This window comes from Pongo pygmaeus, chromosome 13 (assembly GCF_028885625.2).
Source record: "Pongo pygmaeus isolate AG05252 chromosome 13, NHGRI_mPonPyg2-v2.0_pri, whole genome shotgun sequence".
In the NCBI taxonomy this organism is placed as follows: Eukaryota; Metazoa; Chordata; class Mammalia; order Primates; family Hominidae; genus Pongo; species Pongo pygmaeus.
Genome location: NC_072386.2, coordinates 120,379,864 through 120,393,147, shown reverse-complemented (window position 1 = coordinate 120,393,147; position 13,284 = coordinate 120,379,864). Strand labels below are relative to the sequence as shown.

General features: G+C 53.6%; 1 protein-coding gene across 3 annotated transcripts in view; it reads right to left on the bottom strand.

Annotated features, from left to right (window-relative positions):
• The window catches only part of PRRX2 (paired related homeobox 2), a 57,764-nt gene that overhangs the window by 14,292 nt on the left and 30,188 nt on the right, over positions 1 to 13,284 (bottom strand). The window contains exon 1 of one of the 3 annotated variants that reach the window (XM_063650411.1): positions 9,560 to 9,653. The exons of the other annotated variants lie outside the window; for them this stretch is intronic. Within the exon in view, the coding sequence (XP_063506481.1) occupies positions 9,560 to 9,638 (79 nt within the window). The 5' untranslated portion in view covers positions 9,639 to 9,653. Of the gene's footprint in view, positions 1 to 9,559; positions 9,654 to 13,284 lie in introns of those variants that run through there. 3 annotated transcript variants of the gene reach the window in all.

Genomic DNA, 13,284 nt, shown 5'->3' with positions numbered 1-13,284 from the left:
TGGTGGCTCAGGCCTGTAAGCCCAGCACTTTCGGAGGCCGAGGCAGGTGGATTGCTTGAGGTCAGGAGTTCGAGACCAGCCTGACCAACATGGTGAAACTCCATCTCTATTGAAAATACAAAAATTAGCCAGGTGTGGTGGCAGGTGCCTGAAATCCCAGTTACTCGGGAGGCTCAGGCAGGAGAATGGCTTGAACCTGGAAGGTGGGGGTTGCAGTGAGCTGAGATCATGCACTGTACGCTAGCCTGGGCAACAGAGCGAGACTCCAGTAGGCAGAGCCAGAGCAGGTGGCCTGATAACACCAAGTGTTGGCCAGGAAGTGGAGAAACTAGAACCCTCATACACTGCTGGTGGGAATGCAAGGTACAGCTGCTGTGGAAAACAGTTTGGGAGTTGCTCACAAGGCGAAACACAGACTTACCATCTGACCCAGCAATTCCACTCTTAGGAAATGAAACATGTATCCACACAAAAACCTGTACACAATGACATATGTCCATAGCAGCATTTTTTTTTTTCAGACACGGTCTCCCTCTGTCACCCAGGCTGGAGTACAGTGGCACAATCTCGGCTCACTGCAACCTCCTCCTCCCAGGTTCAAGCGATTCTCCTGCCTCAGCCTCCCTGATAGCTGGGACTACAGGCGCACACCACCGTACCGGGTTAATTTTTGTATTTTTAGTAGAGACAGGGTTTCACCATGTTGGCCAGGCTGGTCTCGAACTCCTGACCTCAGGTGACCCACCAGACCAGCCTTGGCCTCCCGAAGTACTGGGATTACATGTGTGAGCCACCACGCCCGGCCATAACAGCATTATTTATAATAGCCAAAAAGTGAAAGCAACCCACATGTCCCTCAACTGGTGAATAAATAAATAAAATGTGGTCCATTCATGCAATGGAATAGTATTCAGCAATAAAAATAAATGAAACACTTAGAGATGGTAACTGTGGATTAACCTTGAAGACATGATGCTAAATCAAAGCAGCCAGCCAGAAGGGAATATATAGTGCATGATTTCTTTTATTTATTATTATTATTTTTTTTTGAGACAGAATCTCACTCATTATGTTGCCCAGGCTGGAGTGCAGTGGCGCCATCTCAGCTCAATGCAACCTCTGCCTCCTGGGTTCAAGCGATTCTCCTGCCTCAGCCTCCCAAGTAGCTGAGATTACAGGTGCCCGCCACCATGCCTGGTTAATTTTTGTATTTTTAGTAGAGATGGGGTTTCACCATGTTGGCCAGGCTAATCTCGAACTCTTGACCTCAAGTGATCTGTCCGCCTGTGCCTCCCAAAGTGCTGGGATTACAGGTGTGAGCCACTGCGCCAGGCCCTAGTGCATCATTTCTTTTATATGAAATGTCCAGAATAGGCAAATCCATAGAGATGGGAGGTAGACTGGTAGCTGCTGGGGCTGGGGGGGACAGCAGTGAGGATGCTAGAGAGTGACAGCTAAAGAGTGCAGGGCTTCTTTTGGGGGTGTGAAAATGTTTTAATATTGATTATGATGATGGTTGTACAACTGAATATACTAAAAAGTCACTGGACTGCACATTTTATCTTTCTAATTTAATTTTATTTTTTGAGATGGTCTTCCTCTGCACTCAGGCTAGAGTGCAGTGTTGCGATCATGGCTTACTGCAGCCTGGAACTCCTAGGCTCAAGTGATCCTCCCACCTCAGCCTCCCCAGTAGCTGGAACTACAGGCATGCGCCACCATGCTCAAATAATTAATTTTTTTTTTTTTGAGATGGAGTTTCACTCTGTCGCCCAGGCTGGAGTGCAGTGGCGCGAACTCGGCCCACTGCAACCTCCGCCTCCCAGGTTCAAGCAATTCTCTTGCCTCAGCCTCCCGAGTAGCTGGGATTACAGGCGCATGCCACCAGGTCTGTTAACTTTTGTATTTTTAGCAGAGACAGGGTTTTACCAGGTTGCTCCTGACCTCAAATGATCTGCCTGCCTCGGTCTCCCAAAGTGCTGGGATTACAGGTGTGAGCCACCACGCCCGGCCGATCAGTTAATTTTTAAAAAAATTTTTGTGTAGAGATGGGAGTCTCACTACGTTGTCCAGCCTGGTCTCAAACTCATGGCCTCAAGTGATCCTCCTACCTTGGCCTCCCAAAGCACTGGGATTATAGGTGTGAGCCACCACATCCGGCCCTGGACTGTGCACTTTAAATGGGTGATTGTACAGTATGTGAAATATACGAAATAAAATTATTCCTAAAAACACACAGAAAAAGGAGGTGGTGTCGAGAGAAGCATTGAGATTGTAGAGAATGGCAAGCAAAGGATATCTCCTGAGTCTCTGGGGGTGCCACAGGTAGTGAGGTGACAGGGGGTGAGAAGTGAGGTGGGCTGGGGTGCCGGGGAGGCCCCAAGAGGTCAGGGGCCTCTGGGTTAGGGTCTTTGGGGAACCCTCAGTGAGAGAGCCAGCAGGAGTGGCTCTTGAACTCCTGACCTCAGGCAATCCACCTGCCTCGGCCTCCCAAAGTGCTGGGATTACAGGCATGAGCCACCGTGCCCAGCCAGGAGTGGCTCTCGCACAGAATGTCCCCATGCGGCGCTGTCGCAGCAGCAGGCTTACAGTAGGGGGGAGCCAGAATTGGGGACAGGTGAGGCCACAAGTTCTTCTGAGCCCAGGAGCCTTGAGAAAAGGGGTCTTCAGGGCCAGGCACAGTGGCTTGCGCTTGTAATGCCAGCACTTTGGGAGGCTGAGGCGGGCAGATCACCTGAGGTCAGGAGTTCAAGACCAGCCTGGCCAACATGGTGAAACCCTGTCTCTACTAAAAATACAAAAATTAGCCAGGCGTGGTGGCACCTGCCTGTAATCCCAGCTACCCGGGAGGCTGAGGCAGGAGAATCGCTTGAACCCGGGAGGCGGAGGGTGCCGTGGGCCGGGATGGAGCCACTGAACTCCATTTGCCTCCCGTTCCCAGGCAATCAAAGAGCCAGAGGGGCCAAGGCCAGATGCAGCCGAGTGGCTCCGAGGCCCTGGCTCCCCAGCGTGGCCCTTGCAGGAGCCTCCCCTCATATCCCTCAGCCCCTGGGTTTTGGTGCCTGACTGCCTCCCTCTGCACTAGGAGCCGGGGGTCCTAAGTCCAGCTCAGTCTCTCCCCTATTCCTGAGACCCCAAAACTAAGCTCTAGAGAGTGGGGGCACCTGCTGGAATGGGGTGCGGGGTGGGTGGGAGGCAGGGAGTCACCCAGGAGGAAGGGGAGCAGCCCTCTGCTCGAAATTTGGTCTAAGAGAGGGGTTCGTGCCTGTCCCGTCTGGTTTTAATCTAAGGTTGATGGCCAAATGCCAGCTTTATTGTAAAGCCTACATTTTAATAAGGGGCTGGTATCGGGAGGAAAGCTGCCCTTGTTAAGTGTTTCCAGACCACGATGAAGTTTTCTGCTCAGGGCCCAAGGTGGGTTTTTCTCTCCCATTTAAGAGCTCCTGGGCCTCCCAAAGCCCAGAGCCAGTTGGGAACTTGGGGTGAGGGCTGGGGCCCAGGCACAAAGATGTTCTGACTTCGTGTGGCTTGGTTTTGCAACAAACCTGCAAACAGCTCTGCGGTCTCAAACCTGTCATTCTTGTCGTCTCGAGGACTCAGGGTCTGAAGGGACCTTAGAGGTCATCTGTCAAGGCCCCTCATTTTGCTGATAGGAAAACTGAGGCCTGGAGGGGCAGTGACTCGGCCATGCACTCACAACAAGGCAGTGGAACCCCAAGTTCTGTCTGCTGAGATGTGCTGCCTGCAAACACACATGTGCTTCCTTCCCGCTCCCATCTCTGTTCCTGGGGTTTCCTGAGAGGATGCCGGAGAGAATATTCCCGACCCAGCAATTGGGTTAGGGGGGCTACCAGCAGCCCACCCAGACAGCAAATGCTTGCCTCCCCTGAGCATCTGAGAATGAGAAAAATTGCCCCCTGTGTGTCCTCAGACAAGCGGTCTCTCCTCTTGGGTTCTTGGTTTCACCATCTGTATTGGGACAAAACAGTATCTCTCTCTCCCTCTCTCAGGTTGCTCAGTGAGGATGGCGCGGCCCAGGGCTCTCCCAATGACGTGCTTAACGTGGTGCCCCAGAAATGACTGCTAACCCCACTATTATTCGTCCCAAATGAAGGCTAGGCCTGGCCTGGTGGTTCTTCCCCATTTTAATCATGAACCCCCCTTGAGAACTCTGAGGAACTCTACGAACCCTTCCCTAGAAAAATGCAGGCGTGCAGAAAAGTTTGCATGCGATGTTGTGCGGAGAGGTGGTTCACACACTTTGAATCCTGTCCACAGACCCCACCCTAAAGCACCAGCTCCATGGAAAGTCAGTTCTCTCTGCCCTGGAAGAACCTGCCCCTCTGCCCCATCTTGGGGTCCCCCGGCCAGCCCTTCATGGCGAGCAGCCCAGACAAGGGCAGTGCCTGCGAGGCTGACGGGACCTGCCGTGACCCTGGCTCTGGGCAGTGCTGCATTCCCAGAGAGGCTCAACTTTAAACATCGCTGGAGGTTTCTATGACCCATTTGTGAGTTCCGGGCAGTGCTGGAAAATGTGAGTCTGAGCCTCACTCGGCAAAGCTCCAAGGGCGTCCTGAGTGTTTCTGCCGCGCCCCTCGCCGCAGCGTGGGACTGTGGTGAGGCGAGAAGGACTTATTCCACACCCTTAATTTTTTTTCTTTTTTGGTTTCCATTTAACCCACTTTATTATGCGCCTGGCACTGGGTTATGGAGCCCTGCCTCGTACAATGTGGAGGGCACTGTTATTAAGCCCTGTTCACAGTCAGGGGCAATGAGATTCAGAGAGGTAAAGTACCGAACCCAGGTCCCACTGCCAGTGATCAGGGGTGATTTATGTCCAGACTGTCTGTCCCCAAAGTGGCTGGTATCTGGATGAAAGCTGCCCTTGGAAAAGTTAACCATTTCCAGACCAGGCGAAGTTGCTGCTAAGGGTCCCGTGTGGGAAACGAGCTCTTCCCCATTCAAGAGCTCCTGGGCTGCTCAAAGTCTGCAGCCAGGACCTGCAGGGAAGCCAGGGCAAGTGCTGGTGGCCAGGCGCAGAGACCGTTCAGACTTCTGTGGCTTAACTGGCCACCCCTCTCTACCCGAACAAGTCGGGATGCTCGGCCCACACCCACCCACCTGGCTCCCCTGCTATGTCTCAGCCTCCACCAGGTACCCACCAGCTGCTGTGCCCCACCCAGGACAGCCTCACCAGTGGGGTGCATGCTCAGAGTCTGGGCACGGGGCCATCTTCAACATCTCCAACATGTTTCTAATCACATCCTCGCACAACAGCCAACCCTGGCTCTAGAAAATTCTCCATTACAGTGGGTCCTAGTCCACTTCCCTGTGGTCCCCACGATATGCTGTGTTTACACTCTGAGGGGCAGCACACAGGAACTCTATTCCTCAACGACCACCTTGCTAACCCTGAGGGCAGCTGTTCTGGCGCCTTCAGCCACAGGTCCGGGAGCTGCCCCGCCCCCCTTGCCACACTTTGCCACGTGAAGAGGCTGGCACCAGATCTTCTGCATTTCTTAAAGGGGAGTCCACTGACAATTTGCCTGGGAATTCCCCGGGAAACTTGTTAAAGACAGACATTCCCATCCCAAGGGTCCAGCTGGGAATCTGCAGTAGACACTCCCTTACCCGCAAGTTTAGGAACCACAAGCTTCAGAGCAGACATCTGGGAATGACATGGCTCAGAATGAAAGACACCAATCCACACTCTAGCTCTGTACCGTCCAACATGGGAGCAACGAGCTGCACGTGGCCATCTCAATGAAATTCTCATGGATTAAAATGAAATAAAAATACAAATTCCATTCCTCAGTTGAACAGGCCACATTTCAAGGGCTCAATATCCACACATGGCCAGTGGCCGCCACATTGGACAGCACAGATAGGAAACATTTCCATCATTACAGAGAGTTCTAGAAAGTTTTTTTTTTTTGAGACGGAGTCTCGCTGTGTTGCCCAGGCTGGAGTGCAGTGGCGCGATCTCTGCTCACTGCAAGCCCCACCTCCCGGGTTCACGCCATTCTCCTGCCTCAGCCTCCCAAGTAGCTGGGACTACAGGCGCCCGCCACCATGCCCAGCTAATGTTTTTGTATTTTTAGTAGAGACAGGGTTTCATCGTGTTAGCCAGGATGGTGTCGATCTCCTGACCTCATGATCCACCCGCCTCGGCCTCCCAAAGTGCTGGGATTACAGGTGTGAGCCACCGTGCCCGGCAGTTCTAGAAAGTTTTGAGACGGAGTTTCACTCTGTCGCTCAGGCTGGAGTGCAGTGGTGCGATCCTGGCTCACGGCAGCCTCTGCCTCCCGGGTTCAAGCGATTCTCCTGCCTCAGCCTCCTGAGTAGCTGGCATTACAGGCACCCGGCATCAGGCCTGACTAATTTTTTTGTATTTTTAGTACGGATGGGGTTTCACCATGTTGGCCAGGTTGGTCTCCAACTCCTGACCTCAAGTGATCCACCTGCCTTGGCCTCCTAAAGTATGGGATTACAGGCATGAGCCACTGCGCCTGGCCTAAGGACATTTGAAAGGAAAAAAATCTCTTACAAATCCCACGACACCAGCATATCTGTTTAATTCTTTGCATACTTTTTGTTGCATGTCCACATGTATCTAGCTATCACATGACTCCATTTACAGTGTGCATGAATATCATTTTCTGTTTTGGATGGGGCATGGATTAAGAGCCTAGGATTGTGATCAGACACACCCAGGGATGCTGCATATGGTTGCACAGGCTGTGCACTGTACAACTTCAGGGGTGCCATTCCCACAGACTCCAGTGTGACTGGTGTCCCCTGCAGTTATGCAGTGGACAATCTGCCCAACCATATCCCGCTTTCCTGGAAATAGCTGCATTCTGGTTCTGGCTTTCCATACCAGCTCTGTGAGCTCTGTGAGGCTCAGTGTCCCCATTATAAGTGGGAACAGCAACACCTAAAGTGCTTCGACAACACCTGGCACCCAGTTAGAGGTCAAGTAACATCAGCTATCGCGTTGGTGACTGCCATGACTTCACCATTTTATGGAGCAAAGTCAATGTGACAGTGCAGGTAGACTGCTTCCCACTGTGAGCGACACACAGTGAATGAGGGTCCCTCAAGCTCCATTCTAAACCCTCTGCTCTATTTCCTATCTTCTTCCTCACGTCAGCGTGAGTGGCTGCATCACTTCCCCTAGTGGGGATGCCAAAACGGCCTCACCAGCCCTTCCCCTCTTGTGGGATATTTAGGTCTCTTGCGATTTTCCTCTATTGTAAACACTGTGAAAAACGTCTCACTTCTTTGTCCTTCTGCTGGATTTCAAGACCCCAAATGCTTCACAGAAGTTCTTCTAACAGCGCTCTCCTCTCCAGAAGGAATCTTCTTGCTACCAAGTTGGTCAGAACAGTCCAGCCCACAAAAGAATAAAAGGTGGCGTACTGGCTGAGCACCGTGGCTCACGCCTGTAATCCCAGCACTTTGGGAGGCTGAGGCGGGTGGATCGCTTCAGGCCAGGAGTTTGGGACCAGCCTGGACAACACGGCAAAACCCCCATCTTTACAAAAAATTAAAAAATTAGCCGGGTGCGGTGGCACGCACCTGTAGTCCCAGCAACTCAGGAGGCTGAAGTGGGAGGATCACTTGAACCCAGGAGGTGGAGGTCACAGTGAGCCACAATTGTGCCACTGCACTCCAGCCTGGGTGACAGGTTGAGACTCTGTCTCAAAACAACAATAATGGCCAGGTACGGTGGCTCTGCAATCCCAGCACTTTGGGAGGCTGAGGCGGGCAGATCACTTGAGGACAGGAGTTCAAGACCAGCCTGGCCAACATGGTGAAACCCCATCACTACTAAAAATACAAAAATTAGCCAGGCTTGGTGGCGTGTGCCTGTACTCCCAGCTACTCGGGAGGCTGAGGCTATAGAACTGCTTGAACCTGGGAGGCGGAGAGCCGAGATTGTGCCACTGCACTCCAGCCTGGGCAACAGAGCGAGGCTCCATCTAAAAAAAAAAAAAAAAAAGCCAACAACAACATCAAACCAAAAAAAAGATACAGCACCCCACTGAGGAAGAGCTGGACTCTGGCGGCAGGCTGCCCAAGTTCAAATCCCAACTTCACTGCTCTGTGACCCTGAGGAAGTTACAACCTCTCTGTGCTTCAGTTATCCCATCCAGAAAATGGGGATAACAAGATCTTCCTCCCAGAGTTGTTGTGAAAATTAAATGAAAGAATATATATATAAGGTTCTTCAAGCAGTGCCTGGCACATAGTAAGTGCTAAATCACGTTAGCCATTAGTATATTTATCTGGAGTTAGGTGTGTGTGCGTTCTCATCCCACACTTGCTGTATATTGGCTGTGCAGCTTTGAGGCAATTTACTTAACCTCTCCAGACCTCAGTTTGTAACCATCTGGTGGAGACTTGGGATGCTGAGAGGCAGAAGCAACCATATGCCTGGCACGCTGAGGTGTCTCTCCTGAACAGCTGCTGTTGGTGCCTCAGAGACCAAGTTCTCTGCTCCCTGGGACACTTCCTTCCCAAAGCTTGCACTGACACACACGAGCAGAGGCTGCCCTGAAGGTGCCCAAGGAAAGAATTCATCCTTCATGGATGCTTCCCAGAAAGCTGGGCTGGACCAGGCAGAAAGCCATGGCACATTCACACATTGGATATTCTTTATTCTGGGCGGACGCATAGCAGGTCCTCAATAAATACTGAATGAATATGTAAGTGAATGAATGAATGGATTTTGGCTCCTGATGGGAACATAATCTCAATTCTCTGCTTGCCCAAACATCTGAAAATTTGTATGCACTATACAGCATTACAAGCCTTCTCACTTCTGGACCCTCCTATCTGCAGAAACTAATATATTGATGGATATATGTATACACACACACACACACACACATATATATATATATATATATATATTTTTTTTTTTTTTTTTTTTTTTTTGAGACAGAGTCTTGCCCTGTTGCCCAGGCTGGAGTGCAACGGTGTGATCTCGGCTCACTGCAACTTCCGCCTCCTGGGTTCAAGTGTTTCTCCCACCTCAGCCTCCCAAGCAACTGGGATTACAGGTGCGCACCACCACGCCCCGCTAATTTTGTGTGTGTATATTTTAGACAAGGTTTCACCATGTTGGCCAGGCTGGTCTGGAACTCCTGACCTCAAGTAATCTGCCCACCTCGGCCTCCCAAAGTTCTGGGATTATGGGTGTGAGCCACTGCACCCAGCCTATTGATGGATTTTTTTAATTGACAGGCCAGAGCATGGGCTAGGGAAATCACCTCCCACAGGGAAAGGCTTCAGCCTGGCTTTGCTGGTGCTCATAGTCAGAGGAACAGGCACAGCGGCCTTCCTGTGGGGAGGGGCCTCCAGCATGCCCTGGGAGGGAAGGGACAGTCAGGCTATCCTGATGGCCCTCCAGCTGGGCCAGCGTCCTCCCTCTACTTCCTAGAGTTTAGGAACGAACCACCTTGCTTCCTGAGCCTCCAGACGCCAGGAAGATTTGATCCCAAGCACCCAAGGTTTCATCTCTAGAGTCCAGCAGGCAGGGTGGGAATCCTACCTTCTCCACATCCCAGCTCTGTGACTTTGAGCCTGTGACCGCTCCTCTCTGGGCCTGTTTCCCTGTGAAGTGGGCCCATGGGGCCTCAGATGGGATGGTAGTGACGTGAGGGGGCGTCCACCCAGTACTGACAAATGGCCAAAGCCTTGGCTGCCCAGTCTGGGTTGTCTCAACCTCTGCCCACACGCGCCTAGCAGGGATTAGTCTCTGCGTTGATGTGCATGGCTGACACTCCCACCCTACCCAGCATCCCAGCTCCCCTTTTCTGGAACAAGGAAGGCAGGCGTGGCGGGAGAAACCCGCTCTTGCCACGTGTGTTTCACCAAACACCCTCCTCCCGAGCATGGGGAAGGGCTGCACACCAGGGGGAACTCGGGGAACTGCTGAGTCCCAAGCCCTGGGCAGGCCCTCTTCTCTGCAGCTAGACTGGGTTGGCCTGGCCCAGCCCAGCCTGGCAGCACCACCGCCTGGTCTTACGCTTCCTTTTGGTGGAGAACCATGGAGACAGAGCCTAAGTGCCCCCTCCCCATCCAACCATCCCTTTCTCCTAAGCTCCCCTGCTGGGAGCTCCCAGCTCCACTGCTCACTTTATAGGCCCTGGGAGGGGGCCCAGAGAGCTGAAGGGGCTGGTCCGGAGAGGCAGAGCACCCCGAAGCTGCCTGGGGACGGGAAGGCTCGGTGCTGACAGCAGCCAGGACCAGGGACCACCTTATGGTTAAGACAGACTTGGTGCGGAGCTGGGACCGGCCTCAATGAAGTCCTTGTACTCACCCAGTGGGTGAAAAGCCCCCTTCCGAATCCCGGCGCTTAAAACCCTCCAACCCCCACGCTCCCCTCCCCCACCCACATTTTGGCATTTCTCGCATGCCCCAAAGGCCTCATCTTAGGGGAAGCTCTGACTCAGAATTTTGAAAAATCTTACGCACAAACTTAGGAAAATAAACTTCGGGGGGCGGGGAAGCGTCCCCAGCCCTTTGTGGGGTGGAGACAGCGGGGACGCTAGCGGGGGGGGGCAGGTTTCTGAGAAGCCATCTTTCCCTCCCCCGGGACAGGGCCGAGGGGCGAGACAGACCCCACCCGTCTCGTGGGTGGCTTTCCCATCTGGACGGGGAGCTGGCTTGCTGGGCGGGGGTCTCCACTCCGCACGCGCGGGTCTGGGGTCGGTCCGAAATCCAGGGGATGCCGGGGCCGGCGCGCCAGCCGCCGCCGCCCAGCCCGGCCATGTGCGCGCCAGCCAGTGCGTGCGAGCGCGCCGCGCCGGTGGCGGCCAGAGCGGCGCCGCGGCACATCTGGTTCCAGGCGAGCCCCTGGCGCCTGCCTCGCCGCAGTCCCGCGGCCCAGACACACAGACGTTAATAGATCCCGCGCCCAGCCCCGCGCTCCGAGGGTGCGCGCCCCGGCCGGGCCGGAGGGGGCACGGCCTAGGGGAGGGGGAGCAGGGCGCAGCGCTCCCCTCCAGCCCAGCCCGCTCCCTCCTCGCCTTCCTTCCAGCTCAGACACCTCCCTCTCCACCCCCGCTCTTCAGGCAGGTCCCGGGTGGGAGCCAGGACTGACTGCTCTTTCCCATCCTGGCACCGAGTGCAAGGGAATCCAACCCCCGATTAGTGACAAAGGCAGTTCCCACGTGCCCAGCGCCGGCCAAGGCCAAGGCCAAGGGCCAGGCCGGGCCGGGCGCCCGTGTCTCCACACACGGTAACCCTATGAGGCAGGTACTGCTGCTACCGTCCGCGTTTAACAGTCGGGAAAACCGAGACTAAGGAGGGAGGTCAGTCGCCCAAGGTCACACAGCGAGAAAGCTGCAGAGCGGACATTCAGCTGGTCTACCGGACTCCCGCCCCAGGGGGGTCCGCGCTGCACCCCCTCTTCAACTGCTAGCCCACACACCTGGAACTCAAAGTCACCTTCACCCGGGGCGCCCCTCCCTTGCCCGCCCTCTGTCAGGGACCCCCTCTGCACCTGCAACCTTGATCCCTTAGCGAGGGTCCTCCCACCCAAGCATCTGGGGGAAGTGAGGCTTTGTGGGGACTCTGCAGGAATTTGCCCAGCTCCTTTCCCCTGGCAAGGCGGCAAGACAGCTGCTTATTTGGAATCCACCCCTTATCAAACCGGGAACCGAGGGTAGCTTTGCTTTTTTAAATGTATTTTTAAAAAATTATTATTACTATTATTTTTTTCGAGACAGGGTCTAACTCTGTGGCGCAGGCTGGAGTGCAGCGGCGCGATCTGGACTCCACTGCAGCCTTGAACTCTCAGGCTCAAGCGATCCTCCCACCTGAGCCTCTAGCGTAGGTGAAATTACAGGCGCCCACTACCACGCCTGGCCAATCTTTGTATTTTTTGTAGAGACGGGGTTTCACCATGTTGCCCAGGCTGGTCCCTAACCCCTGGGCTTAAGCGATCCATCCGCCTCAGCCTCCCAAAGTGCTGGGATTCCAGGCGTGAGCCACCGTGCCCAGCCAAGGTGCCCTGCTTTAGAAGTACCATTCTACTGTTCAGGGGTATGTGGCTTGTTTTGGTTTTGAAAAGGGGGCTGTGAGCATTAGGACCTCCCACACTAGATTCCATGATAATACATCTGAGTCTTAGCCAGTTGGTGAGTGGAGGTGGGTTTTGTCTTCCTCCCTTTCTCTCCTTCTGTGCCCTCCTACCCCACCTTTTTTTTTTTTTTTTTTTTTTTCGTTTTCTTTCTTTTACTGTGGACTTCAGCCCCTATGAGCTAAGCATGTGTGCTTGCAAATTGCAAGTAATTTGTTGGCTCCAGATTAAACTTCAGCTTTCCGCCTTCTCAGAGGGGGCTTTATAAGGAAATGGGGCCACATCAAAGTGCCATGTTCACCCTTAAAATGGGAGAAGAGTTTTTTTTCTGAGCTGCTTACGTGACAGCAGAGGTTCTGTTTAGAACTTTCCCATTAATGCTCTCTGAATTCACTTGTGGGGGCTTGTTAACTTGGGCTGTCAGAAATTCTGGATTTTAGAAAAAAAACTCACTTTTAAGAAGTTCCCAGCCTAAAGGTAATAAGGCCCATAATGGCCTGGTGAATGTGCCCAGGCATCTGAAAGCAGCGGGAAAGTCCTTTTGACTTTCCAGCCAAGTCTCCTGTTAAAGGTTTGGGGTGGCGGGGGCCTGGAGGAAGAGCAGCGTGGGCCAGGAAAGGGAGGTGCCTGCCAACTGGGGGCTCCCGGCCCGGCTCCCAGCTCTGTGCCAGGCTAAGACTGAGCCCTTCCCCAGCAGGCCTGAAAAGGGGGTAAACACAACAAGGCTGTGGGGTGTATAAAAACCGCACCAAACAAGCACATTAATCAAGTAAAGCCCGGAGCAAGAGATCGGGAATTTGGAGGGAAGCTGATTCTCCAAGCATCTGCCATTTCCGCAGCCTCTCTCTTTGAAAAGACAGTTTCCTCTGGGGCTAAAGAGAGCTGGTGGCAATTTCGGGTCACAGAACTCTGTCCTCTTGCCTTTTCTTCTCCTCCATGGCCTCTCCTCTGTCCCCCTTAGCCAGAAACCTCTGGAGGGGGTGTTGATTACAGGCCACCTATCCACACTCACGGACTGTGGGGTGGAGAAGGGAATAATCCTCCTAGAACTTCTAGAATGACCCTGGATCTTCATGAGGCCCTGGCCTTGGCCAGGTCCGGCCACTTGCCTGTGGGGTGTTGGGGTTCTCCCTGGACTGCTAGATGACCCCAAAAGATTAACCAGTGGGTACTGGGACCCTGCCCCCAGA